The following is a 27,989-nucleotide window of genomic DNA, read 5'->3' as shown; positions in this document are numbered from 1 at the left end:
TCGCTCAATATATAGGTTTCTTTTTAATATAAAAAAAGTGCCTATTAAAAATTCCTTCCTAAGTAACACAAAAAGACCGTTTGAGGGGCAAAGCGGGGGCCGGGGGGCTCACGGGGGCCCCTCTGGCCAGGGCAGCACAAGCACTGCACAGGGCAGCGGGGGGGCGGGGGAAGGAGGGCGTATTTTGACCAAATTTGGGTAGTTTTCTCCTTTTTTTTTTTCTTTTTTGTGAATTTTGCTTTTTTTATCCATTTCAGGGTGGTTTTCATCTCTTTGTGTGTGTGTGTGTGTGTGTTTTCTCTTTTTTTGCACAACCCACAAAGCTGTACAGAGATTGCCAAACTTGAGGAGGGGGGGGGACACACAGGGAATTCGTGGGAGGAGAGGACCCCAAAGCCCACCTGGCACCCACACACGCACCCACACCCTGAGCTCGTCACCGCCACCGCCTCGGGGACCCTGGGAAAGGGACCCCCCTTTTCCCCAGCCCCCCACTCCCTCCCCACCAAGAGGGTCTGTGATCGATTGATTTCTTTTTTTTTTAAGCTTTTTTTTAAAGTTTTTGTCTTCTCTTTTTTTTTTTTTTTTTTAAACTCCTTTTTGTTTTTATACAAATTTGGATCTTTGGGTGTGTACTGCCAAAAAAACCAACCAAAAAACCCAACAAAAAATCAAAAACCCGCCTTCGTTCTTCAGAATAATAATAAAAATAAAACTCAAATCATCATTGAATCATTAAAAAAAAGGCAACGGAAACCCAAGGAACCCATGCGGAAGTTGCACACCACAAAACCACAGCAGATGTACAGAATGCAATATACAAGACACGATTTATAATAAAACATTATATACAATAAATAGGTTATTGTTACTTTTTTCTTTTTTTTTCTTTTTTTTTTTTTGTTGCTCGATCTGTAAATAAATTTTTTTCTCAGTGCATACTGGGGGGGGTTTTGCTCTTTTCTGCTGCATATTCACCTCTTGGATGCTTTAGGCCTGTTCTCCGTCATTTTTGGATTCTCCCTCCGGTGCATGATTCTCTATTTTTTTTTTTTGTGATTTTTCAGCTTTTTAAATTTTTTTTTTTATCCTTAAACATTTTTTTTTTTAACTTCTTTTCTTCAAAAGTATTTACAATTGCTGGTTTTGTGCAGAAAATGAAAATTAATCAAATAAAAAATAAAACTTAAAGAGTCCCTCTGCTTCTGGCTGGGAGGAGAGACAGATCGCGGCGCCGGCGCCACGGCCGAGGCGGGGGCCGGGGGCGAAGCGGGGGCGGCGGAGCGGGGTCCCCTCCGGAGGCAGCCCCCTCCTCTCCTCTGTTCTTCTCCTCTCCTCTCCTCTCCTCTCCTCTCCTCTCCTCTCCTCTCCTCTCCTCTCCTCTCCTCTCATCTCCTCTCCGCTCCGGCAGCCGGGACGGGCGGGGGGCGCAGGGCTGGGGGTGCTGTGGCTGGAGGAAGAGGAACAGAGGAGTGAGGGTCCCACCCTGGGGTGCCTGCCCACCCCCACCCAGCACCCATGGACCTGGGGCCCGGCACACCCACACCCGGGCCTGGGGTCCTGCTCCCCCCACTGACACCCCAACACTCAGGGGTCTGGGGTCCTGCTCCCCCCAGTCTGGCCCCAGGGGATGTGGGGTCCTTCCCATCCAACCCTGCAGTCTGGAGTCCTGCTCATCCCTGTCTGGCACCCATGTCCCGGGGCTCTTGGGTCCCGCTCCCCCCATCTGGCACCCCACACCCCTCAGCTCTGTGCAGCCAAGCTCTGCACCCCCAGCCCGGCTCTGCACCCCCAGCCAGGCCCTGCACCCCTAGCCCGGCCCTGCACCCCCAGCCCGGGCTCCAGCCCCCCCAGACACTGGGGAGCCACTTTGGTGCCTGGTGGGCCAACACCGTGCCAACTGCTCCAGCCCAGAAGGGGCTGGGGGCACGCAGAGGGTGGGTGCAGCTGGGTCAGAGAACCCACCCGAGCTCGGGGCACCCAGCCCACCCTGCTGGGGCGCGCTGCTGGGTGGGGAACCCAGCTGGCCCTCACCTGGTGGCGGTGGCGTCTCCGAGCCCCGCTGGCGACGCCGCCGGAGCCTGCTGGGGGTCAGCGCTGTCCGTCCGGCGAGAGCAGCCCCCGCGGCGAGTGAGCGGACGGGGAGGGACGAGAAAAGCAAAGAATCCCCAGACTGCCTCCCCGGGCGGCCCAGGGGTCCCTGGCCGGGCTGTGGGCAGGGGGCACCCGGCGCTGACCCCCAGGTCCCCTCCTGCCCGCACCCCTGCGCTCTGGCCGTCCGTCCGTCCGTCCGATTGTCCTGCTGCGGGGCGGGGGGGGCGGCAGTCCGGAAAGCAGAGCCGGAGGTTGGCAGGCGGAGCGAGTTTGAGTGCGGAGGGGGAAAAACGGGGGGTTTCTCTCTTCATCCATTATTATTAATTTTCTCCTTTTGTTTCACTTATTTTTTATCTTTTTTATCTTTTTTTTCTCCTTTTTTTCTCCTTTTTTTCTTTCTTTTTTTTTTTTTTTTTTTTTTTAAGAAAACAAACAAACGGTTCCAATCCCAGTTAAATACAGAACTTGAAAAGTGTTCCAGAAAAAAGTGCTGGCTAAATTACCTCTGAAAGAGAAACACAACATGGAGAGAGAGGGGAACACGATGAGAAGGGCCCTGAGGGTCCCCTGTGTCCCCCTCTGCCACCCTCACTCCCAGGTTCTCCCCCACCTACCCTGTAACAAAACCTCGTTGTCCCGTTGGCACGTCAGCAGACACTACAATGAGGTGACCGTAAAAGTGTCCTCGGGGTGTTGTTGCTCTACCATGGGTCCCAAAAACCCACTCTTCTGGGTGGGGGCCATGACGGGGTGCCCTTGGGGTGCAAAACTGGGGTACCTGTAGTTGTCCTGCAGCTGCAACATTGAGTCTCTCGGTACGGGGGAGATGTTCAAGTCATTGATCAAGGGACAAGCATAGGGTCCTCGGTGGTGAGCCCGGGACATCTCCAAGGGCTCCTTCTCGCCCTTGGAGGGGTGGGTGCTGCTTGGGCTGCTCAAGTGGGGGTTCAGACACGGGGGGTCCGTCCTGCCCATGAAGTCTACCAGCATCCCAGCCCCCGCCTTGCTGTCGTACGAAGGGCTGCGGGTGCTGGCGTTGGGGGAATACCAGTACGGGGGATTTTTGCAGCTGGGGGAGTCATAGTGCGCTTGAGGCATGGGGAGGTCGCGGCAGGCCAGGTGTGGGGCGTGTGGCAGGGCCCCCCCCTGCATGCTGTGTTTGAGCGAGTCGCAGGCGGGCAGCTTTCGCATGCTGCCTGCCCGGAGGTCCTCCTTGAAGGCCAAGGTCGGGGAGCAGTTGGGCGAGAAGGCTTTCTGCAAACCGGCCTCGAACACAGTCTGCTGGCCGGGGGCCGCCAGCTGGTGTGGGAGGGCAGGGAAGTGCTTGCTCTCCAAATCCGGCTGCCCCAAACCGGGGGAGTCGCTCTGGAACCCCTGGACAAAGGTCCCATCCGAGGGGGTGGAGGGGTTCATGGAGTAGGGGCCGCTGTAGTCACAGGGGTCCCGCTCCCCCACGCCGAAGCCCCGGGACTGGGAGGGCAGGGGGGACATGCTGCTGTCCCCGCTGTAGTAGTCCAAGCCCAGGTCCGTGCTGTCCTGGAAGAGGGGGTTCACCGCCTGCGACTTGGTGGGGAACTTGGCTTTGCCCGTCCCCCTCTCCTTCTTGGAGGCACAAGCCCCTCGGGAGCCCCGGGGCTGCCGGGGTCCCGTGTTCCTCTTGGAGGGGTACACGGAGGAAGAAGAGGAAGAGGAGGAGAAACTCAGGTGGGAGGTGTCGAACATATCCACTTTCTTCCGTCGGCCTCGACCAGGCTTAGAGTTGCTCTGGAAGAGGACGCTCTGGTTCCAGTTGTAGCCAGGGGCAGAGGACGCCTCGTTCCAGTCCATCATCAGCTTCTCCAGGCTGGAGAGGCTGGACTGGCCCTCGCTGGAGGACGCCTCGCTGTTGGCGCGCCGGTAACCAGCCGGCTGGTTGAACTGGGTGCTGTCAGAGGAGGACTCGGAGAAGGTCTCAGAGACCGTCTGCTGCTTGGCTTTCTGCGGGGTGTAGTTGGAGATGTCCAGGATGACGTTGGGTTCATTGAGGTGGCACTCGAAGCCCGGGTTGTAGAGCTGGCTGAAGGCTTCTGAGCTCCAATCCAACCCACCGTAGCCCTGCCGGAAGGCCCACGGCGCGGCGCCGGGGAACTGCCGGCAGTTTTCAGGTGAGGGCTGGAAGGACGCTGACCCCTTGGGCACCATGTAGCCGCCCGGAGAGACGGTGCTGGCCCGGCTGTCGCAACGCAGCGGGGTGTGCGCGGCGCTGGAGAACTGCCCCCCCTGCTCGGCACTGTTGAAGAAGGCGGCTTTTCCCAGCGGCAGACTGGGACCGGCCGTCGGGGGCGCGTAGCCGGCACTGTGGGCACTGCTGGGCGAGGACGGGAGGCTGCTGCCGCTGCCGTAGGCGAAGCTGCAGTCCTTGCTGTTGGGGCAGTCCTGCGCGGACGGGTACTGCTTTCCCGGTGGGAACACGCTGGCGGGCGCCACGCTCTGCCCGGCGCCGCCGTAGCTGCCGTACGGGGAGTAGCCGGGGGTGCCGCTGGCCGCCGGGTGAGCCGTGGGCGACCGGGACACGGCGGACGGCGGGGCCAGTTTGGGGAAGGCCTCGGTGCCGCGGCACTCTGCCGAGCCCTGGGCCACGCCGTAGGCGGCGGAGGCGCGGCCGGGCGGGAAGGCGGGCCGGCCCTGCATGGCGTGGAAGGCGGCCTCGGCGCCGGGCGCGGCCGCCGGCACTTTGCCGCCGCGGGCGGGGTACGCGGCCATGCCCCGCTGCCCGGGCAGCGCGGCCGGGGCCGCCGCGTAGGCGGCCGCCGACTTGCGCGACTCGGAGCGGGACGCGGAGAGGGCGAAGTCCAGCAGGTCGGAGGAGTCATCCGAGTCCAGCAAGGAGCGGAAGTAGCCGGTGAAGAGGCTGTGCCGCTCCGGGCCGCTCTCTGCCTGCGAGGACGGAGCGCTGCCGGCGTAGAAACCGGCGCGCCCGGAGGAGCCCGACTCCAGCCCCGCGGCGTGGAACGGTCTCGCCTCGGCCCCTTGGTAGCCAGCGCTGCGCCCGGCCTGGCCGCCGGGGTGGCCGTGGTGCGGGGCCCAGGGGCCGCCCTTCTCGCCCCCGCCCCACTCCGCGGCGGGGCCGTCCCCGAAGCTCTGCCCCGAGCCGGGCTCGGCGAACAGCGCCCCGTTCTTGCGCGCCCGTCGCTTCCGCTTGGGCTTGCCCACGGGGTCGGGCTCCAGCCGGCCGCGCTTGCGGGGGTGCACGGGGTCCGCGTGCAGGGCACTGGGGGCTTTCTTCTTCTTCCCGATGCCCTCGAAGAAATCGCTGAAGGAGCAGCGCGCGGCGCGGGCGGCGTGGCTCCCCCCACGCCCCCCGAAGCCCCCCGCCTTGCCGCCGCGCCGGCGAAAGCCCTGGACGCGGTGCAGGAAGTGGGAGATGCTCTGGGTGTCGGGGGCCTGGTGGATGGACTCGGGCTCGCTCGGGGTCCAGCAGCGGGGCGGCGAGCAGCGCCCCGAGCACTGGCTCTGTCGGTTGAGGAAGGCCAGCTTGGCCAACACATCCGAGTAGTCGGCTTTGCTGTCATTGGTGTCGGCGATGTAGGAGGGCTGGGGCGAGGCCAGCTTCTGCTTCCTCCTCCTCCTCTTCTTCACTTCCGGGGTGGGCTCCTTGGGCTTGGCTTGGCCCAGCAGCAGGTTTTTGGGAGGCCGTCCCCGCTTGCGCTTCAGGATAATGGGCATCTCTCCGGGGGGGAACACCACGACCACGTTGCGCCCGTTGTTCTTCATCTTGAGCAGCGGCGTGGGCTCCACGGAGCTGCTGGCTGCCAGCTCCTTCCCCTCCAGGTTCAAGTTGCTGCTGAGCGATGACACCTTGTAGGTGGTCTTGTTCCTCCTCCCCAGGGACACGGGGATCTTGGCCATCTTCACCACCATCTTCCTCACCCCCCGGCACTTGCTCTTCTTCCCTGCCGTGGGGGCTTTGGGCATCTCGTTGGGGTCCAGCGTGGTGGGAGGCGGTGGCGGTGGGGGGCTCAGCACCGGGGTGTCAGGCTCCTCAGGCCCGGGGGGCATCTCCGCGGGCAGGGTGAGGGGGGACAGGACGTGGCTCTCGGGGGTGATGTCCACCCGGCGCCCGCGCCCCGCCCTCCTCCGGCGGCACAGCATCTTTGGCTTATCTGTCCGGCGCAGGGCGTACTTGCGGTGGTCTTCGCCACACCGCCCGGCCCCCCGGCCCCCACAGGGGCCCCGCTTCACCATGGTGCTCAGGGGGCACCCCCCCAGCCGGGGCTGCAGCCCGTGGGGCCGCAGAGGGTCCCCAGCGCCCGGCTGTGCCTCCAGCAGCTCCGAGACAGTTCCCAGTGGCTGTGGCTCCAGCAGCGAGGGCTCAGTGGGCAGCAGCGGGGGCTCCAGCGCTCCGGGCAGCGGCTCCAGGGTCTGCAGCCCCAGAGGCTCCGCCAGTGGCTCCAGGGACTGCAGCTCCAGCGACTCGGACAGAGGCTCCAGCGACTGCAACTCCAGCGACTCAGAGAGCGGCTCCAGCGACTGCAGCCCCAACGGCTCCAGGTTTTGCAGCTCCAGTGACTCTGGCAGCGGCTCCAGGCTCTGCGAATCAAGCAGCTGGGGCTGTGACTCCAGGGACTGGGAATCCAACAGCCGGGATTGGGAGTCCAGCTCTTGGGCTGGCAGCAACTGGGGCTGCGGCTCCATCGCTTGCGACTCCAGCAGCTGCGTCCCTGGGCAAGCCAGGGAGGCCAGCTCGTTCAGGATGTCCGCCTCAGCCAGCTCCGAGTAATCGCTGGCATCGGGCTGGGAGCAGCCAGCTTCCTCCGCCGGAGCTTTGGAGACATCCCCCACACCCACACCGTGTCCTGGGGGCTGTGGGGTGCTCCCCCCGCCTCCGTCAGCTTCTCCGTCACGTCCTGGGGGCCGGGGATGCCGCGACGGGTCGGATTTGAGGAGTGCTCCCCTCTCCTCGGGGCTGCGGATGCTGTTGGCCAGGGAGGGTGAGGAGAAGAAGCTGTACTGGAGGTCACGGTCAGCGGGCAGGAGGCGGCTGTCCTCATGAGCCCCTCCGCCGCCACGGAGGCTGCCACAGTCCAGGTGCACCCCGCTGTTCTTGAGGTCCTCCGAGAGGCGGTTGAGGTCCTTCATGATGTCGATGAGCTGCACCACGGGGTGGAGGTTGATGTGCCCGTTGCCGCACTTGCTCCGGAGCAAGGCGAGGATGCTGTCTACGTTGCAGCGGCCTGAGGCCAGTGTCGCGTTGGGGAAGGTTTTGGGCGCCCGATCGCGGGCAGATGCCTCCTCTGCGCTGCCCCCCAGGATCCGGGGCTCCCCGGCACAGCCCAGCAGGTCCTCGGCCGCCTTGGTGCCCCCGTGGATGCCCTGGCAGCGGTCAGCCGGGTCGCCGTGCAGCAGCGAGCCTGCCTGGTGCTCCCGGCCGAGCGCGGGGCACGACCCCTCAGGGAAGCTGAGCACGCTGCAGGATAACGCCTTCTCGGCCGGGCAGGCGGGGGGCCGCTGCACCGGGTGTCCCGGCGGGTAGAATTTGGGCTCTCGAACGTAGTCGGGCGAGCCACGCACAACGCTGGTCGTTACCACTGGGCCCGGGGGCTTCACGCGCATCCTGACCTCCTCCTCCCCCGCGTGCCGCTTGGCCGAGCAGTTGCTGACATGGGGGTCAGGGAAGGTGACACCAGGACCTATGGGCAGCAGAGAGGGGGACAGTGAGGCTCCACAGGCCCTGCTGGCCTAAAACAGCCAGCAGAGCCTCACTCCAGCCCCCTGTTCTCAGGGACGAGGTTCCCATATCCATCCCCCTGCTCCCTCTGTCCTGTCACCAGCTAGGACCCAACTGGCACCGCAGGAATGTGACAGCCCTACTCACAGCTGGGAAAATGGGGCCTTGGGGGAACTGGATGCCTTCCCCGGCTCAGGAGCAGGGGCTGGATGCTCTCCCCGCACCAGGACCATCGTGCCAGACTCTGGCACAGAGCCCCCTCCCAGGTGAAGAGGAGTAGCTGCTTCCCGTGAGGGTCTGGGTGTTCCCACCCCACCCTAGGGGCAGAGTTTGGGTGTCTGCGGGGAGGGCTGGAACTTACCCTCGGCTTTGCTGCTGCTTCTGCTGTTGCACTTGAGCTCTCTGCAAAGGAATGGGTGTGCAGGGTCAGCCCCACGCGGGGGGGACTCGCTCAAGTGCTCAGCACCCCTGGGCCAGTCCCTCCACGGGACATACCAGGGGCTGATCCTCCCGAGCTCCCAGGCCGCCCATCACCCTGGCCTCGGGGTGGGCAAAGAGGGGGAGGCCGCCTCTGGTCTGGGGGACAGAGGGGACAGATTCACGCCCCCGCCCACCCCCGGCGGCGGCAGCCCCTCCGCGGGGCGGGGGTCCTGCGGCGGCGCTGCCGCTAGGTGTCCCCGGCGAGCCGCGCTCGGACGGGGGGGCTCGGCCCGAGGAGGTGCCCAGCACATCCCACCCCATCCACCCCCATCCACCCCCACATCCCACCCCCCGTCCCACCCCCATCCCATCCCCATCCGACCCCCATCCACCCCCCCATCTCACCCCCATCCACCCCCATCCCATCCAATCCCACCCCCATCCCACCCCCACATCCCACCCCCATCCCACCCCCCATTCCACCCCCATCCCATCCCCATCCCATCCCCGTCCCACCCCCACATCCCACCCCCATCCCACCCCCACATCCCCCCGGCTGCCCACCCGTGACACCCCGCGCACAGCTCCGCACCCCACCCACCCGCGGGGACACCGCCCGGTGCCGCCCCTCCCCTCGCCGGGCTGTCCCTCTGTGGCGCCTGCCTCAGTTTCCCCTCTTGGGAAGGGGGTATAGCAATGGTTGTGGTGGGGTGGCTCGGGCGCTCACGGATGGGTGCCGGGCACCACGTGCCCGCTGCACAGGGGCTGCAGCCCCTCTGTTCACCCCAAAATCCCAAGCCGGGAGGCTGCACAGAGCCGGGGATCCCCCCTCGCCCTGTATCTCCCAGACAGGGATGGACAGAACACCGACAGCAAGGTGTGCCGCCAACCCCTCCTTGGTGCCGCACCCCGTTTTTGGGGCGAGGCCCCCGGGTACCTGTTCCGGGGATGTTTGCAGTGCAGGTTCACTCGGAGGCTCCTGCTGTCGCCGTCGCTGCCGGGCTGGCGGGGGCCGGAGCCCTGGGCACGCGGGAACCACTCGGCTGGCGGGCTGGCACCGTTCTCCAGTGCGAGGGGCTGGCAGCCGACCGAGCTCCCATCTGCTCGGGAGAGACCCCCGACATCAGCCCGGCGGCCCCCTCCCCTGGGAGTAACACTCGTCCTGGCCGCCTTGGATGCCCGTTGGGCTGGGCACATCGTGTGCCACCCGTTGACGCCTCCCCCTCGAAGCCACAGCCCACGGGGACACCCACCTTGTGCCCTTAGCCCCATCACGGGATGCCTGGGGTGACGTTCTGGGGCAGGACAACCCTTTCCTCCCACCGTGTCCATGTCTTGAACGGGGGGCTGCCCATTTGAGGGGAAACATCTCCCCACCAGGCAACAGGCACACGTGTGCTCATCCACATGGATGTGCACACTGCACACGCGTGTGCAGGAAGCTCTGGCCACCCACTCTTCTGCAGGAGGTCGAGGCACCCACAGCCGCTGCCCGTGTGGCACAGGGGTGCACGGTGGAACCCCTCAGCCCCTCGCAATCCCCCCGTGCCAGCACGTCCGCCTGGTTTCCCTCCCCAGCACCGCATGCGAATCCCTGCCGGTTGGCTCCCTCCCCCAGCACACACCCGCAGACACACACACGCAGCCGCTCGGCGTGATCCAGGCTCTTCCCGGTGTCTGGATTAGCGTGACAACTTATCAACAAGGCAGGGAAAGAGAATTCAAACCTGTCAGTCCATCCGCATCCCCCCCTTTCCCCGTCTCCCCGCCAGCCTTTGGGCGCAGCGCTGGCACCGCGGAGCTGCGGGCACCTCGGTGTAAAGTTACACCGAGGGCTATGTGGAGCAGGAAAATATGTGCTAGAAAGACCGGTCTCGTCTCTGCTGAGCCTGCTGGTGTGCCCAGGGAGCTGTCGGAGGGGAGGCAGGCAGGAAGGAAACAAACGGGAGGTTTTCCAGAACAGCCGCCGAGCTGGTCCCGCTGCACACGCTGCGCGCGGCTCGACGGGGAGCTTCGGGGTTCGGGGGGATGCACCCCCAGCTCCGCGCCGCCCTGCCCGGCGTGTCCGTGGCGCACGGAGCCGCGGCTGCTTCGGCAAACACTGCGGGACGCCGTGGGGTCCCCACCGGCGTGTGGGGGGTCTCTGGACACGCCATCGCCCACTCTCTGCGTGTTCACCTTTGCCCACGTTCATCCCCGGTGCCACGCCGGGAGCCGCAGGGCTCTCGCCCCGCACCGCCCGTGTCCGGCCCCTGCTCCCACGGGGGCCGCGTGTGACACGCGGGGGACGCTCCGTGCGCCGCGGCTCCGCCCTCGCCCCGTGCAGACCACCCTCCGCAGCGGGGCCCACCTGCACCCCCGAGCATCCCCCGCCGCGGGCGGAGCGCAGGTGGAGCCCGGCAGCGGCGGTGGGGAGGGGGCTGCGGGCCGGAGGGGCTGCGGGGGCAGCGGGGCGCACCGGGATGTTCGCCGCGCCGCCGCGCTCACTTTCACCTCCCCGCTCAGCCCCAGGCAGCCGCCACATGTTTCCCATTAGGCTCTCCGGACCTCGCCATTCCTGGCTTCCTCGCCAGGGGTAGGGCCTTTTTCCTTATTTTTTTATTTTCCCCTTTAAAAAAAAAAAAAATTCTTTTATTTTTTTTTTTTCTCTCCTCCCTGGTTACAAAACACCAGTCGAGACCACACAAGCGAGGAGGGACGGAGGGAGAAGGAGAGATAGAGATGGGCGCCGCGGGCGAGGAGAGCCGGCCAGACCGGGTGCTGCAGCGGGGCCGGGGGGGTGAGGATGAAGAGCGGGGGGATGAAGCGGGCGAGATTGCAGTCACCTCCGCTTCCCACCTCCTGACCCCGCAGCCCTGCAAAGATAACAGCCCCCGAAGACTGCTGACTCGCCTCGCAGAAATCCAATATCCTCGCCTGGTGAACTAATCGACTACCTGGGCTCCCACCTCCCCTGCCCGGGCTTAATCCTGCTGCTGCAAAGCTTTAATTAGTTTAACGGTTTCAGGCTTGACGGAGGTTGGCGGCGAGAGGAATCAGAATCATGGAATGGTTTGGGCTGGAAGGGACCTTAAAGCTCATCTCCTTCCAGCCCCCTGCCGCGGGCAGGGACACCTTTTCCACGAGACCAGGTTCTCCAAGCCCCGTCCAACCCGGCAGGATGTCCCCCCGCCTCGCCCACTCCACCCAGACACGGTTCCCCTTTGTTGGGAAGGGTGCCGTGGGGTGGCAGCCTGAGGGCCCCCAAACACCCCCTAAGCTCCCCGAGGCTGCTGGCACCCAGCCCCGACCCACAGCGCTGGCACAGGGCGGGCACGGAGGGGCCGTCTTGGCCCCGGCGTGGCGGCGGGGGGATGGAGGGATGGCCCCGCAGGACACGGACGTGGTTTGGTGCCCGGCTCCGAGGCCACCCAGACGTCAGGGTGGGGCCGGAGATGCCACCGGGAGACAGGCAGGCGGCAGGGACACAGCCGCCACACAGATGGGGACACGCTGGCCCGACGCCTCCCGCCCCGCCGGGGCGCCGTGCCCAGCCGGCCGCGCTGGGGACGGGGCGTCCTCCGCTTGCCCCGCCGCCCCGGGGCTCCTTGGGCACCGCGGGGCGCTGCCAAGCTTTGGGGTGGCCCCAAGTCCCCCCACGTGGGCGTAGGGCCGTGTCCGGTTCCTGCTGCCACCCGTGTCCTGTGGGCACGGCTGGCCCTGCACTGCAGGGGTGCCCCGCTTGACCCCCCGCCCCGCACGAGTGGCAGGGGTCGTCCCACTCGTGTCGCGCACGGGGACGCCGCGGCGGTGCCTCTCCCTTGCACACTCACCCTCTCACACTCCGCTGGCTTTCCTGCCCTGTTCTCACGCATCTGGGGCGCAGCTGCCCTGCGCACCAGCCCCCCACACCCCTGGGCCTTCGGGGGGCTCTTCCCCTCCGCGCCCCGTCCCTGGCGTCCCCTGGTCCCTCCCAGGCGCCCCCAACCCCCGCCCCACGAGCTCCCCCCAGCCCGTCCTGCGCCTGCTGACACCAATGGAAAATCCCCTCCAGTGACAGCTTCCTGGCAGGCGCTCGCCCAGGGTTTCCGTGCTCCCCAGCCAGCCCCCACCTCCTCCCCGAGCCACGCGGGGGGTCCCTCCGCCTTCACCCCCTCCACGCCGACCTCCACACCCCGTCTAATTCAGCATCACACACCCCGAAGCACGCGGGTCCTGCTCCCTCCTCCTCCTCACCACACCTCAGCCCCTGCCAGCACCCTGCCCTCCTCTGGACTGGGGCACCCTCAGCGCCAGGGGTGTCTGGGGTCCTCTCCGGGTGCCACTGGCAGCTCCCAGAGCACCCACCCACCCTGGGGACCCACCACCCTGTGACTGGGAGCAGGGCAGGAGCTGGGGGCTCAGAAGGGTGGGCACAGAGGGTGCTGGGGCATGCAGTGCCTGCAGGCAGCCCTGACCCTTCCTTCAGTTGTCACCCCACGGCTGGAACCCCGCTGTCACATCCCCCCTGCCGTCACCACGTCCTCCCGCTGCCCTGACTCCTCTGCCATGCTCTTAATTAGGAGATGGAGCAGATGGCGCCTGGGTTTCATCTTAGGTAACGGGTCCAAGCGAGCTGCTTGGCCGCCAGTTCCCTTTGTGGGGCTATGAGAGGTTTTTTGGGGAGCCCCCCAAGCGGGGAGCTGGTGAGGGGCCCTGTCCCTCCCATGCACTGCGGGGATGCTGCGGGGACTGCAGTGCCAGGAGGGATTGGTGGCATGTGGGGAAACATCCCTGGGTTCTGCCCTCTCACATCATCCCAGGGTGTCGCATCAGACGCCCGCCCTGGCACTGGGAGGAGGGCCTAGGACCACTGGGCTGTAAACAAGGGGTGCCAAAGGTCTTGACATCCCCTCATAACCCAGAGCTGCAGGAAGGTGGCTGGGGAGTTCATTTCCCTGCAATCCCCCTGGTCCTGGCCACAGGGACCCCAGGGACACTCCAAGCTGCTGGGGACGGTGCTGAGTCAGGGCACGTGGCCCTTCTCCTGGGCCTGGCTCTGGATGTGCCACTGCCCCTGGGGTCTCCTGGAGCCCACCACACCTGGCTGGTGGCATCCTCCAGGCCTGGGGCTCCTGTTGCCGGTGACACCCTTGACAGGTTCAGCCCCCAGAACCAGAACGTGGCATGGTGCCCTTGAGGCGGGCAGGGCTGGAGAGGCCTGGTCAGGTTCCTACTGCTGCTGCTGCCAGAAACCATCTCTCCTGCAAGGACCATCTCCCCCAGGAGAAACCATCTCCCCTGCAAGGACCTTCTCCCTCAGGAGGAACGATCTCTCCTGAAACGACCACCTTCCATGCAAGGACCATCCTCCCTGCACGAAACCGTCTCCCCTGAGCAGCCACCTCACCTGCAGTGGCTCTCCCCTGCAAGAACCACGTTGCCTTCAAGCACCATCTTCCCCACAAGGACCATCTCTGCTGCCACACCATCTTCCCTGCAACGATCATCTCCCCCACAAGAAACCATCTCCCCTGGAAGGACCATCTCTCCTTTAATGACCACTTCCCTTTCAATGACTATTACCCCTCAAAGACCATCTCCCCAAAACAACCAATCCCCCTCCAGCGACCATCTCGCCCAGCCATCATCCTGCCAGTCGGGAGCCCCTTCCCTGGTGCAAGGACCCTCCCCTACCACCCCACAAACGCGGGTACCCCGCTGCCCCCCGGATGCTGGGGTCACTCAGGTGAACCCCCGTGGCATCGCCCAGCAGGGACGCATCCCCCAACTCCCTTGGTCGTGGAGGGCTCTGATCCCCTCCCCGGCTTGGGGGGGCTCGAGAGGGCTGGGGAGCGGCTCGACAGATGGACCGCAGCGATGGTGGCACCTCGGCCGGCTGGAGCCCAGCGCCGCAGTTCAGAGCGAGCAGGGAAACGGGCTAAATTTAGCTCTTCCCTCGGTGCCAGCTTTGTTCCCCCGCCCCGTCGAGGCGGCGCGGGAGGCGAGCAGCCTCCGGGCCCCCTCCTCTGCCCTCTCCCTGCCTGCGGGAGGACGCGGGACGCACGGCCCCGCTCGCTCGGGCTGCGGGCTCGGGGTACCGGGGGCTCCCCGGGGTGCCGGGGGCTCCCCGGGTGCCGCCTGTGCTCGCCCGCGGTCTCGGCGCGCCGGCCGCTCCCGGCGGTGCCGCGGGGCGCCGTGCCCGGCGTGGGGAGCGCAGCCCGGGGCCCCGCAGCCCGGCAGATGGCCGCGGCCCCCTCCCCGGGCTCCCCGTTACAGCCACGGCGTGAGTCCCGGCCCCGCCGAGTCCCTGCCCAGCCCGGGTCGCGGCACGGCCGCGGAGGGGCTCCGCTGGCTGCCCAGCACCCCCAGCCCCGGCAGGGCGCCCCGGCGGCTGCACGGCCCCCGACACCCGCCGGAGCCCGGCGGCGCTGGCCGGCTCGGCCCGCTCCCCGCCGGGGCGCGGCGGGTTAACGCCGAGCGGAGCCGGGACCCGGCGGGGCCAGTAACATTTGCGAGGCGCCAGATGGACGCGTGCCCGTCCGAAAGCTCGCTCGGCACCGCCGCGCTCCCCCGGCGCTGGGGCTGGGGGGCGGCAAAGGGGCGCCCGCCGGGAGGGAGGATGCTGACCGTGCGCCCACCGCGACCCCGGTCCGCCGCTGCCCACCCGCACCCCACGCCGGGCACCGGAGCCGCCCGGCCGCAGCCCCGCCGCGCAGGCTGTGGGGTGACGGGGTCCAGGTGCTGACACCGCGCCGCGGGGACCAGGTGGGGACCGAGGGGGGGCTCCGAGTGGGGGGAGATCAGCCAGTTGCCTCCCTTGGCCAATTTTAGAAACTGGCTAGACAAGAAAAGCAGAATGAGCCGGGCAGGATTAACGGCCGTACTGGTGTCAGGGTGGGTTTTTTTCTTTTTTTTTTCTTTTTTTTTTTTTTTTGTGGGAGGCACACACGAGTTGAGCGGAAACTCCTGGCTGTGGATCCTGTTTCCTGGGAGATGCGGCCGGTTGGGGCCGAGCTGGGGTGTGGGAGCCACTGAGGAAAATGCCAACACCGGCGGGATGGGGCAGGGCTGTGGGGAGGCGGGGGCAACCCCTGCCCCATCACGCTGGTGGCCTGGCACCCCAAAATACGTGGGTATGGAGGTGGCGCACCCACCGACAGGCCTGAATGCACACAAGATGGTTGTGCACATGCAGGTGTGTGCACAGGTACATGCACGGGGGAGGATTTGCACACACGTGTGCAGACAGGCCTCGTACAGGTGAGCCCACAGCAGTGTGGGCACACACACAGGTAAAGGAACACATGTGGGCACCAGCGGGTGGGTCACACATGTGGCAGGCATGTACAGGTGCACACACACAGATACAGGAACACACATGGGCCCAATGGGTGGGTCACACATGTGGCAAGCATGTACAGGTGCACACACACAGGTACAGGAACACATGTGGGCACCAGCGGGTGGGTCACACATGTGGCAAGCGTCCACAGGTGCACACACACAGGTACAGGAATACACGTGGGCCCAACGGGGGGGGTCACACATGTGGCAGGCGTGTACAGGTGCACACACACAGGTACAGGAACACACGTGGCACTGGTGAGCGCACTGACGGATGCACACCTGTGTTACAGGTACACAGACAGCTCTGCACCTGGAGGTGCAGGACCCGCCTCTGTGCACACAGGATCACACCTGGAGGTGCAGGACCCGCCTCTGTGCACACAGGATCACACCTGGAGGTGCAGTGCCCTGTGGCAGCACACGGGAGCTCCAGGCACCCCCAGGCACCCGAAGCACCAGGGCAGCACTGCACACGCCCATCCCACACCCTGTGGTGGCAGTAGAAGCTGCTGCGGTTTGACCCCAAAACACAATTCACCCTCCCTCTTGAGAGGCCACGGTGATCCACCAAAATCTGGGGGTGTGAAGAAGGGGTCTGTCAGTGCCTTGCAGCGGGGACACGGATAGCGATGGGGAAACTGAGGCAGGAGCAGGGTGGGCAGCGCCCGGGGTGCTGACAGAAACAGGGAGCTGCAGCCAACTATTCCAGAGGGCCCAGGCGTCCCGTAGTGCCCCAGCCCCAGGCTCGTGTCCCACCCAGCTGCCCCCATCTCCGGTTACACCGTGGCTCAGGCTCCCCAGGGAGGGGATCGGAGCACCCAGGTCTCGGCACCCACCCGCGGCGCACCGGCACCGCCGACCCAGCCCCTCGGAGCACACACACCCCCCGACACACCAATGTTTGCTCTCCCCCCTCGCCGGGGAGCCTTCCATTAAAATTGGAAGAGCACAACTTGCCGGCAGAGCCCCGGCGCGGATCGTACACAGCCTGTCACTCACACATCACTTTGTAGATGCCCATAAATTGCTTCATTACCTCTTCTAATTGAGGAGAACGCAGCTGCTGTGGGGCGGTGACGGAGCGCCTTCCCTTTGAAGGATGCCTCGCTCGCCAAAGACGGGTCCGGCAGAGCCGCAGAGCCCCACCAACATCCCAATAATAATAATAATAATGGTAATAATAACCATAATGACAGTATCCAAGCAAAATCCCCTGGAAAAGGGCAGTGGGACTCACATGTGATGGAGCCTGCTTGAAGGAGGGGGCTGAGGGGGCTTGGTGGCCCTATACTGGTGGGGAAACTGAGGCACAGGGAAGGATGCACCACGCACATGGAAAGGATGGGCATGGAAACCCCTGCATCGCACTGGGACCCTGAAGGGGAATATGGTGGTGACAACACTTAGGGAAAACCCAGACTCAGGGGATTGAGCATCTCCCTACCCACACAGATTTGGGGGCCTAGGAGAATGCACAGCACCACCCAAAACTCCCAGGAGAACTTTCCACCCTGCCCGAGGGCTTCGTTGTCCCATCCTCGCCAGCACGACACCGGGGGTCCGGCCACCCTCTGGTGCCCTCATCGCCTGCGCCCCATCCCCGCGGGGCCCCCGTCTTTGTCTGGCGGCGGCGGGCGGCTGCGGCTGGGCTCGGTCCCCTTGCAGGATACTGCAGAAGGATTTACTGTATTGCAGCTTGTGCTGGCTGCAGCCCAGCGCACAATAGATTAGCTGTAGCCCAGGGCAGCACGTTGCGGGGGAAGGAAGGTGGGATTCATCCGGCTGCACATTGCAGGGCATTTGCTGCAGTATCCTGCAGGATCCGGACACTCGCTCGGGAGACCCCCTCACCCTGCTCCAGCCTGGCACAGGGACCTCGAGGGGCTCACGCAGCCCCCCTCATCCCCCCCACCAAATTCTACAGCAGGAACATTCCTCGTGGCCACATGGGCTGGGGGACACCCTGCTTGTTCCCTGTCCCCATTTGGAGGTCCGGAGGGGCTGCAGTCCCCGAGGGCACACCGGTGCTGCGGGGTACACCGGGGCCCCCCTCGCTGGGTGCGACGGCACAAAGCTGGTGCAGGGAGGGAGCCAGGGACTGCAAGCAGCACTAATTGATCGCGATTAATTCAGCTCCTACCTCCTCGGGTGGCAGGAGAGATGCTGAGACACAAGCACAGCCCACAGAGCTCCCCAAACGGGCTCTGCTCTCCCCTGTGCCCACCCCTTTCCCCCGTGGGGGACCCACGCTGCCGGTCCCTGCGGGTGTGGGGGTCTCTGGTGGGTGTCCAGCTCCTGCTGCTGCCTCAGAGGTGCTGGGGATGGGTCCTTGGTGTGGACCCACATTCCCGGGGGGCTGTTTGAGGGTGAGGGTCCTGCTAGCATACCACCCTCCCCCCTGAGATGCAGGGATGGCACACAGGGAGATGATACTCAGGCCAAGGCACAAGGGAGCAGATGGGCCGGGGTCACTGATGGCCTCGTGGTGACACCGTGACATCTCCAGCAGCATCACCAGCCAGTGGGTGCAAACCAGGGGACACAGGAGCGCTGCTGCCACCTCCTCCAGTACCCAGATGCCACCCCACTGGGGATACCAGGCACCCTGCGGGCACCCCGTGGGCGCCGCGGGCGGGGGGACCCCGGTGACCGTCTGGATTTGGAGGGGTTTGGAGCCTGCAGATTCCTGCTCCATAATCCTACGTGGGATGCAGTTTCCACAGCAACAGCGGGTCAGAGGGCAGCGAGGGGAGCCGGCTGCTCCGCTTGGGATTGCAATCCTGCCGCGGCTGCCGAGCGCCGCCGGGCGCGGTGCCGGTGCCGGTGCCGGTGCCGGGGCCGGTGGCCAAGGCAGGCGGCGGAGAGGGACCGCACGGGGCGCGGGGGCGGCCGGGCTGGTGCTGCCGGGGAGGCGGCAGAGGCTCAGTGTGGCGTTGTCAGCAAAGATGTCACTAATTGTCTGCAGGAGCAGCAAACTCCCGTTAACCCTTGGGCAGCCGGCGGCCGGAGCGCTGGCGGGGCCGGGGGCACCCGGGGACCCACGGCCGAGTGTCCTGGGGCCGCGCCACCTCCGCCCCCGCTCGCACGGCTCTGGGAGAGTCACTGCACCCGCCTCGCCCCGGCGGGGCCGCCGGGACACCGGCGTGTCCAGCTGGTGACCACGGGCAGCCCACTTGTCCCGTGGGCTCCGGCTTTGTCACCGCGGCTGCGGCTGTGGCTGTGCCGGCCCTGGGGCAAGCAGCAGCACAGAGGGAAATGCTGTGCCAGGGACACCGAGCAGGGCCACCTCCATCCCCGGTCACCTCCATTCCCCGTCACCTCCTCTGCCTCCATCCCTGCACCTCTGTCCATCTCCATTCCTAGCCACGGTCCCCCCGGGCACACCCAGTGAGCGCAGTGCGGTGCAGAGGGGTACCCAGCACCATGGCCACCACCCAACTCATACCACACCCCACCCCACCACGGCCCCATCCTCATGGGAAGAGCACACACGACCCCGGGGTGACGCTTGGGCACAGGGCACGAGCACCCACCCTGCCCCGGGAGGCTCTGGCCGGGGCTGGCACGGGGGTAAGCACCGGGGCAGAGGCAGAAATGGCTTTTCCACCTCTCAGCCAGCTCCAGGTAGACCTGGAAGCGCTGCCGGGAAGCGCTGACGCCGGCAGGAGCGGGTGGGGGCGGCGGGGGGAGGCCGGGGCCGGCGGAGCGGGGTCAGCAGAACGCCTCCGGCTCAGCTCGCCCCTGCCAGCCCTTCCGCGGACCTTTTGTTCCCATTCTGCACCTCTCCCAGCACCTCCTGCCTCCCGGGGCTCCTGTCCGGCGTCCAGGGCAGGGGCTCCCTCCGATCCTGCGGGTTTTGGTGAGCAGGATGTGCCCAGCGCGGCTCATGGCACAGGGACTCAAATGATGAAGGGGACACGGGCACATCCAGCCCCAAGCGAGGTGACTGAAGGAGGTCGTGGGGGCTCTGTGTGGGGGATCTGAACCCAAACCTAAAAACCCGACCCCCACCTCCCTGACAGCCCTGGCAGAGTTAGGGGGAGGAGGGTAGCGTGGCTCGGCATCCCAGCGTCCCAGGGCATCCCCTGGAGCCCGTCCAAAGTACAGCCAGCCTGGTGAGCTCAGCGAAGGGGATGGATCCTGCACGGCAGTAGAAAATGTGTACAAAACCAGTGCTCCCACTGCAGGCAGCCACCGGGACTGGAAAAATGCAGGGCACAGCCCTCTGCCCCCCTTCCTGGTATCCCAACACCCCGGCAGCTCACAGGGACACAGAAGTGTGGCTGCAGCTCATCCTGCATGGTGACAGCAGCGGGGACCCCAGGAGAGAGCCGGCTCCCCCCGTCCCCCACAGCCGCCGCTGGTGCCGGGGAGGAGCCGCGGCAGGTCTGGACGCGTCCAAGGACTCTCCCAGCCTCCAAGGACTTTCGCTGGGATTTCCTGCGAGGGATGCAGCTTTGCAGATGTCACAGCATTCCAGGGTTTCTGCTCCATGAGCTCCTTGGACCCACACTCGCGTCAGCCTCGTGGGTGCCCATTGCTGGGGAATCGTTTTGCCAAAGCTCCCAGGGTAGCAGCGTCAGACTGGGACAGCAACACCCTGCCCAGTATGGCTTCCTGCTCCTAGGGCATCCTGCAGCTGGCACTGGCCCCAAACAGCTCCTCAATGCAGCACTGCCTGGGGGCCTCCTGGTCCCTGACATTCCTTCCATCCCTTCCAGCTGGAGTGCAAACACTCCCCCGGATGCAAATTCATCCCACTGCAGGGTGCAAACCCATAGCTGGGTGAGCCCCTCTCCTGGATACAAACCCGTCTCCAGATACACACCCACCCCTGGATACAAACCCATCCCTGGGTGACTATTCATCCCTGGATGCAAACACGTCCCTGGCTGCAAATTCATCCCACTGCAGGGTGCAAATGCACACCTGGGTGAAAATCCATCCAGGAGTGATAATTTATCCCTAGATGCAAACCCATCCATGGGCCCAAATCCACCCTGGATGCAAATCCAGTCCCAGGGTGCTGCACCCCATTCCACTGCCTTTCCACCAGCACCCCTGTCCTTCCCCAGCTGCCCAGCCCAGCCCAGTGGGACTCTGTCCCCCGCCACTGCCACCAGCATCCTGCTGCCAGCCGCGCCCTCCGGATCTGGCAGACAGGTCTCTCCCCCCCAGGCTCCCTGCTCGGTGTCTGGCTGAGCTAAGCGTATTTAGTGCTTTTAATTGTTCTTAATAAATCAATCCCGCCAGCCCCTTAAATCATTTTTGTGGCTTCCCTCGCAGCCGTCCCCGCGGCCGTGCCGCTGTGGAGCCTGCTGTCTGCGGCGCTGCCGGGGACCGTGCCGGGGATGGGGGAGCTGGGGCTCACCCTGCCCACCCCAGCAGCCACCCCGCTGCTCCCCAGCCCCGGAGCTGCCTGAGGGGGGCTCTGCCTGCCGGGGTAGGGGCCCCATGCCTCAGTTTCCCTCCCTGCGTGGGGTGTTTGGGGATGCACCAGCTGCTCGCCTTCTCCCTGCTGTGTGGGTTCAGTCACCCCAGTCTCGCAGTTTTTGGGGACACCGAGGGACCACGAGTCCCTTCTCTCACTTGCTCCTCCCCTCAGGGCCAGGTGCTGTGGGAACAGCGATGGTGACAGCGGATGTCACCCACGTGGCACTGCTGTCCCAGCCTGGTGTGTGGTGGCACCACAAGCTGCCGTGTCCTCCAAGCCCCTGGTGCCACCATGGACCCCAGGGAGACGCGCCATCCCCTGCTCATGCCCGCCCAGTGCTGAGCCCCTGAGGGCACAGGATGAGGCCAATCCACCTTGTGACACCCAAGGGGCCTCAGTGCAGGCCCCAGTCCAGGTGACCTGCCAGGTGAGGCTGGGATGGTGCCGACACCCACCTGGATGGCAGCACTCCTGCTCTGGGGTTGTATTACCTACCCCACAGCATCCTGAACACCCTGGAGCAGCTCCCAGCCCTACCTCCTACTCCATCCCACCACCCAGCAGCTCATCCTCATCCATCCCACCAGCCAAGCGCATCCCACTCCACTGCACTGCTCAACCCTGCATCCCTGTTCATCCCACCACCTAATCCTGCATCCTGCACCATCCACCACACAGCTCCACACCCATCCAGCACCATCCACCACACAGCTCCACACCCATCCAGCACCATCCACCACACAGCTCCACACCCATCCAGCACCATCCACCACACAGCTCCACACCCATCCAGCACCATCCACCACACAGCTCCACATCCACCACACAGCTCCACACCCATCCAGCACCATCCACCACACAGCTCCACATCCACCACACAGCTCCACATCCACCACACAGCTCCAGATCCACCACACAGCTCCACATCCATCCAGCACCATCCACCACACAGCTCCACACCCATCCTGCACCATCCACCACACAGCTCCACACCCATCCAGCACCATCCACCACACAGCTCCACACCCATCCAGCACCATCCACCACACAGCTCCACACCCATCCTGCACCATCTACCACACAGCTCCACATCCATCCAGCACCATCCACCACACAGCTCCACATCCACCACACAGCTCCAGATCCACCACACAGCTCCACACCCATCCAGCACCGTCCACCACACAGCTCCACATCCACCACACAGCTCCACATCCACCACACAGCTCCACACCCATTCAGCACCATCCCACCAACCACTCCAGCCCTGCTGACATTTTTCATGGAAAGGATGAACACCCAGCACCCAAGTGGGATCAGCACAGCTCCCAGCCCCCTCCAGGTTCTCAGGGCTCAGAGTTGTACGTGGCTGACAGTGACACCCAACTAGATGGCAATAGTCATACTTTTGGGGACACATTTTGCACCCCACCCCATCACCAACGCCCTGCATCATCCCCCAGGGCACCTTCCCCGCCTCCTGCTCCATCCCACCACCCAAACCCACACCCTGAACCATCCCATCAGCTAAACCCTCATCCCATCCAGCGCCCAACCCAGAACCACCACCCCACCAACAGCTCCAGCCCCGCCGGCGCTGTCCATGGCAGAGACGAACACCCAACAGCCAGGACGGCTCCGGGGGACGTGTCACCGAACAGACTGTGCTGGCTTGGGGCAAAAAACAAACCCGGCAGGGCTTGGAGGGAGAGAGCTAACCTTGACACAGTTGCAGCAGTCACTAATAGCAGGCAATATGCCTGTTCTTGGGGGACTGTTGCAGTTGCTAAGATACTGGCAGCCGTGTGAATGGAAATGGGTCAGTAAACCTGTGGAGAGATAGTGTGACACTGTAACCGGCACAGCTGTTGCAGCCTACATCGAAATCCCACCCTTTCAATATTTATCACTCTCCGCCTTCGGTTCCTTCCTCCCAGCAATTTTTTCCACGTTGGTTTTGCCCGGGGTTGGTGAAATCACCCCGAAGACTTTAATGAGATGAGAGGTGGTGGAGCGATGGGATGGGGTGGAAAAAACACGGTGCAGGGGGATGAGGAGGGAAATTAAAGCCCCCATTTTGGGTGGGTGTCTGTCCCCCCCTCCCCACCCCACCCCATGAGTAGGATGGAGCCGGTTCTTGGAGAGATTTAACAGGAAACAGGCTATAATCCCCCTGGTAGGAAAACGGGTGAAAAGGTCAATTTACTTCTGTCCCTCGTTTAGGCACTGTGGTGAAATTACACACTTGCAGGAGCCGCTGCGCATGGCTGGGAGCGGAGCGAGCAGCGCTCGTGTCCGTCCTGGGCTGTCTGTGTGTCCGCCCTGCCTGCTGCGTGCCCTGAGCCTTCCCAAGGCACCCCGACCACGGGCAGCTCTCCCACGGGCCAGGAGCAGCACCAGGAACCCCATGGCAGCACCCAAGAACCCCCTGGCAGCACCCACGAGCGCCATCCGTACACGCCAGCATCCCGCCCCGTGCCTGGCACCCACGAGGGCCCTGCATGCCCAGACCTCAGTGCTCCAGCACCTCCCCACATCCTCCAGCAGCCCCTAAAATGCTCCAGCACTGCCCCCACGCTCCAAATGTTCCAGCAGTCTCCTCAATGCTCCAGCATTCCTCCAAGTCCCCCAGCATCCATCCAGAACTTCAGTGTCCCCAGCCAAGTTCTCCAACATCCCTCCAGTGTTCCAGCACCCCCATATACTCCAGCACCCCCATGACAAATGCTCCAGTGTCTCTGTAAACGCTCTAGCATCTGCCCAAATAGTCCAGCATGCTCACCCCAAAAGCTCCAGCATCCCCCCAAGTACTCCACAATCTCCCTGGATACTCCAGCATCTCCCCAAACATTCCAGCACCCCCAAAAGGCTCCAGCACCTCCACAACACCGATCCTTGAGGCCACCACCACCCCCCGTGCCCCGCACTGGGCTCAGCTCCCACTGCCTGGGTGCTGCCACAACTCAGCCAGGGCAGGAAGGGCCGGGCTGGGCTGGGCCCTCCCTCCCAAGCGGGACCTGGGAGCCGGGTCAGAGCCACGGGAGGACCGGAGGACGCTACGAGAAGCGTCCCTTGTCCCCTGCCCCCAGGCTTTCCCCGGCCCCAGGCACTGTCCAGGTGCGGCAGGCACTGCTGCTGTCCCGGCTCTGGCCAGGACCCTGCTGCAGGGAGGAGGGTGAGAACATCTGGTCACAGGAAGGAGGGACAAGTCCAGGGAAAAATGCCGAGCTCCTGGAAGAGGCCCTCACCGCCGCGGCTGGGGTGGAACAAGGCCCAGCATCCCTCCTGTGCCACAGCTGCACCGGGGAAGGGAAACTGAGGCACGGTGGAGCCAGACAGTGATGTGGGGTCACGGAGCTGCGAGCGCCGGGGTCACCCCCAGCTCCCAGGCTGGAGGAGCGTCGCCCATGATTTACAGCCCAGGGTCTGGCATCGGGGGGCAGCGGGAAGGAAAGGGAGGCTGCAGGGCGCGAGGGGAGCGGCGAGATCTCCTCCTCCCAAAGACGCTCCCTGCCACCCCCCCGCAGGTGGCTGGAGCAGAACGGTTGATATGGAGACAGGGAAGCACAGACTGTCTGGGTAAGGTGACATTCGACAGATGCCAGGTTCAGACTCGCTCCAGCCAGTCTTCCCACCCCCCTCACTGCCTGCCTCCAGCCCCCACGCAAAGGCATGTGTGGGGGGGCAGGCTGGGCAGGGGCAGACGGGGGAGCGGGGCACCCCCCGACCTGCTGGAGGCGAAATGCCACCTTGTCCTCACCCTGTGACACCAGCACCCTGAGTGTCCCTTGCCAGGGCAGATTTGGAGCCCCTGAACCCCCAGCCCTGGAGCCCGTGGTGCAAGCGAAGGTGCCGTGAGCACCCTCCCAAAATGATGGGGAGCCCTGCCCTGTGCCAGGCAGGCACAACCGGAAGATTTGGGGGACACATCTGGGGAAAGGATCGCCCCCCACCCCCAGCACCCTGATTGCAGAGAGGGCAATTAGCTGATGCCTAAGAAGAAAAGGCCCAACTCTGGGGGGAGCACAGGCTTTGCACCTCCCACCCAGGCTGGTGGACACTGGGCACGACAGCCCCTTGTCCCCAGGTTCACTGCCCAGGGAGGGGTCCCAGGCTGCAGACCCCCCCACTGCAGCCCTGTGTCTGCACCTCAGCAGGATCCCTGGGCCCTCTTACCCCTCCGGCCTGGAGGCCAAAGGGATGCTGGAGGGATTCCTGGCTGGTGGAGACCCCGCTGCACAGGGGCAGGGAGGACAGGCCACTGGCACGGGACGGGCACCCCTGTGCCCAGAACAAGGCTCATGGTCTGCAGTGAAAGCGATGGGGTGATTTGGCAGGGAGGGGAAGGAACGAACGCCGTGGGCGCAGCACTGGGTGGGGGCAGCCCCCAGCACCCTCCTGCCAGATCCCCTTCTGGCACAACTGCACCCCCAGAGCCCCGGGAGCTGGAGCGGCCCCGGGGTCCAGTGAGCAGGACGATGGGGGCCGCCAGCCCACACAAAGCCCCTCCAGCCTCTCCCCACGCCGCTGCTGCTCCCTGCCCCCGTGGGGAGGTTGGAAGTGCTCCGGAGCTCGGCCCTTTCCCGTGCCCGGCCCGGTGGCCCTGGCAGGTGCCGGGGCAGCGCTCAGGGACCCGCGGTCTGCCCTGGCCGGAACGGGAGGCGCCTGCTGAGGGGCTGCAAAGCCTTCGGCACCGGCGGGATGGGCTCCGGCACTCGCTCGGGCTCGTCTGTCTCCTCTTCATCACCCTGTCTCCCAAACCTCCCCAGCCTGCTCCGCAGCGCTGCCTGGCGCAGCCCCAGCTGGGACGCGGGACTAACCTGGGGACACCCCGCACCCCAAGGTGAGGGGACACAGCCCCTCTCCTTCCTGCTGCCTTCACTGCGCCTCCCTCCCTCTTCCTTCTCCTCTCTGCCCTAAAGCCAGACGGATTTCACCGCTCTGCTGAGCTCCAAACTCCACTTCCAGATTTTCAGTGCGACCTTCTGGCTACCTGGATCCGGCACTGCGAGATGCCCTCTCTGATCCCCCCTCCCCTCCGGCCCCCCAGCATCCCCGGGGGAGACAGGGCTGGATGCAGCCAGGAGCGGGATGCAGGGGGAAGCCAGGGGTGGCCGAGAAGGAGGAGTAGGAGAAGAAGGAGGAGGGAGAGGTCGGGCTGCACCTGGATGCAAAACCAGCCTCAGGAGGCTTGGGTTGTTGTGTTTAATCTAGCCTGGCCCAGGGAAAAGCAGGAGCGCGCTCAGAGAGAGCCTGGCAAACCCGCTGCACGCGTGGGAGGTGCTGCTGTTGCTCCTGGGGCAGCCTCTGACCTCGCTGCCTACACGGAGGGTCCCCCAAAAGGGCCCCCGCTCCCCTTGGGACCCCGTTCCGCAGGGATGTGCTCACTCCCCAGGCTGCTCTTGGCTCCCCAAGCCCGCATCCTGCCCCAGGGGGCAGGCAGGGGTCTGCAGGACCCGTGTCTGCCTATCACTGAGCACAGATAACCGGGCGAAAGAGGGAGGAAAGACATAAAACTCACAAAATATCCCAAACCCCCATTCAGGCACACGAGGCACGATGGGGTGTAGAAAAGCAGCCAAAAAAACCCCCCAAAAATCCATGGAAACAGCTGGGAAAAGCCCCAAAGCCCCAGGTCACCCCCACACGCTGCCCCCTGCCCTCACTGCTCTCCCCGCCGGTTATTTCCAGCCCTCTGCATCCCCCCTCCTCCTCCTCCCCACTCCCTCCCGGCACCCTGCTCTCCTCCGCTCGCTCTTGCATTCTGGTATTTGGTGTGTTCCTCAGCTGCAGGAAATTCCTGATGCTCTCCATCATGCAGCCTGCGCTTGCATCCCCCGCCCTGCCCGGCTCCCCTCCAAAGACAGCCATGTGCCGGACAGCCAGCGCCGCCGCCATCGCTCCCCTCCCAAAAACCCATTTACTTCTCTCCCTTCGCCTTCTCTTTCTCCTTTGGTTTTTTTCCCTTCAATTATTTCAACTCTAACCCTGCAGAACACCCCCTCTCCATCTGCGCCAAGGGCTGAAGCCGCCCAGCTCCGGCCATTCCCCTGCCTGGCTTTTCCCTCTTCGTCTTCCTCTCTTCGCGAGACCGCTCCTGATCTTATTTTAATTCGTCTCAGACGGTGTTGGAGTGTTATTTTAAGAGAGAGGATATGCACAGACATTGTGTTTTCTGCTTTTTCCTGGCCCCAAGCCAGGCTCTCTGGGCTGTCAGCTACCCACTGTGTTGCAGTCACGTGTGGGAAGAGGCAGCCAGAGCCAGCCTCACAACTCCTGGTAGCAACATGGAAATCAAGTGTGCACTTTCTTCCCTCTGTATGTGTCTGTATTATTAATAGCGTCTCTCTCCGTGAGTTATCCATAATGTATCTTAATACCTGTCCGTGGGTAAATGATGGATCTCGGAGCATTCCCGCCCGTGGCTCCGCGCCACCGAGGGGGGACAGGCGCCGCGGCGGTGCCATCATCACGCCTGAGGTGTGGCATGGGGACGGAGGAGGCACAGAGGGATGGGGGTGGGAGCTGGCAGCACGAGCTGCGCCGGTGCGTCCCGGCCTGCTGGCACCTCGGTGCAATGGGCATGTGGGAGCAGCGGGGTGCTGCGGGGACGATGGGGCCAGCTGGCACTGGGATGGCACCGAGCGATCCCTGTCACCGGCCAGGAGGTGCCGGGGGACACCGATGTCCCGCTGACGCTGGCTGCCACGAGCTCACAAAGGAACGGGACGTGTCACTGCACACCTGAGGGACTGCAGGGGAGCAGGGAAGGTGCAGGATAGATTTGCGTCGCATGGCACGGGTTGGATGGACGTGGCATGGGTTGGACGGATGGACGCAGCACAGCACAGGGCTCAGAGCTTGGCTCTGCAGGACACAGATGTGTCCCACGAGGCTCCACTTCAGCAGGAGATGCCCAGGAGAGTGCAGCGGGCTCCCAGACGCAGGAGGCTGCGCAGGGCTCCCCCCGGCTCGTACACACACACCCAGAGCTGGGGCAGCACCCAGGCCACCACACGCAAAGGC

The 27,989-nt window shown here is 64.5% G+C and overlaps 1 protein-coding gene across 7 annotated transcripts in view; it reads right to left on the bottom strand.

Annotated features, from left to right (window-relative positions):
- The window catches only part of AHDC1 (AT-hook DNA binding motif containing 1), a 51,907-nt gene continuing 23,918 nt past the window's right edge, over positions 1–27,989 (bottom strand). For 5 of the 7 annotated variants that reach the window (XM_085559477.1, XM_085559480.1, XM_085559484.1 and 2 more), the window contains 5 exons: positions 9,159–9,321; positions 8,163–8,203; positions 2,709–7,763; positions 2,035–2,599; positions 1–1,450 (listed from right to left, as the gene is read on the bottom strand). In XM_085559477.1, the coding sequence (XP_085415603.1) occupies positions 2,752–7,763; positions 8,163–8,203; positions 9,159–9,321 (5,216 nt within the window). In that variant the 3' untranslated portion in view covers positions 1–1,450; positions 2,035–2,599; positions 2,709–2,751. Of the gene's footprint in view, positions 1,451–2,034; positions 7,764–8,162; positions 8,204–9,158; positions 9,322–22,682; positions 22,793–27,989 lie in introns of all 7 variants that reach the window. The other 2 variants (XM_085559481.1, XM_085559478.1) reach the window with 2 other exon arrangements.

Source organism: Lonchura striata, chromosome 23 (genome assembly GCF_050655825.1).
Source record: "Lonchura striata isolate lonStrDom1 chromosome 23, ASM5065582v1, whole genome shotgun sequence".
Classification (NCBI taxonomy): Eukaryota; Metazoa; Chordata; class Aves; order Passeriformes; family Estrildidae; genus Lonchura; species Lonchura striata.
This window is presented reverse-complemented; position numbering and strand designations above follow the sequence as displayed.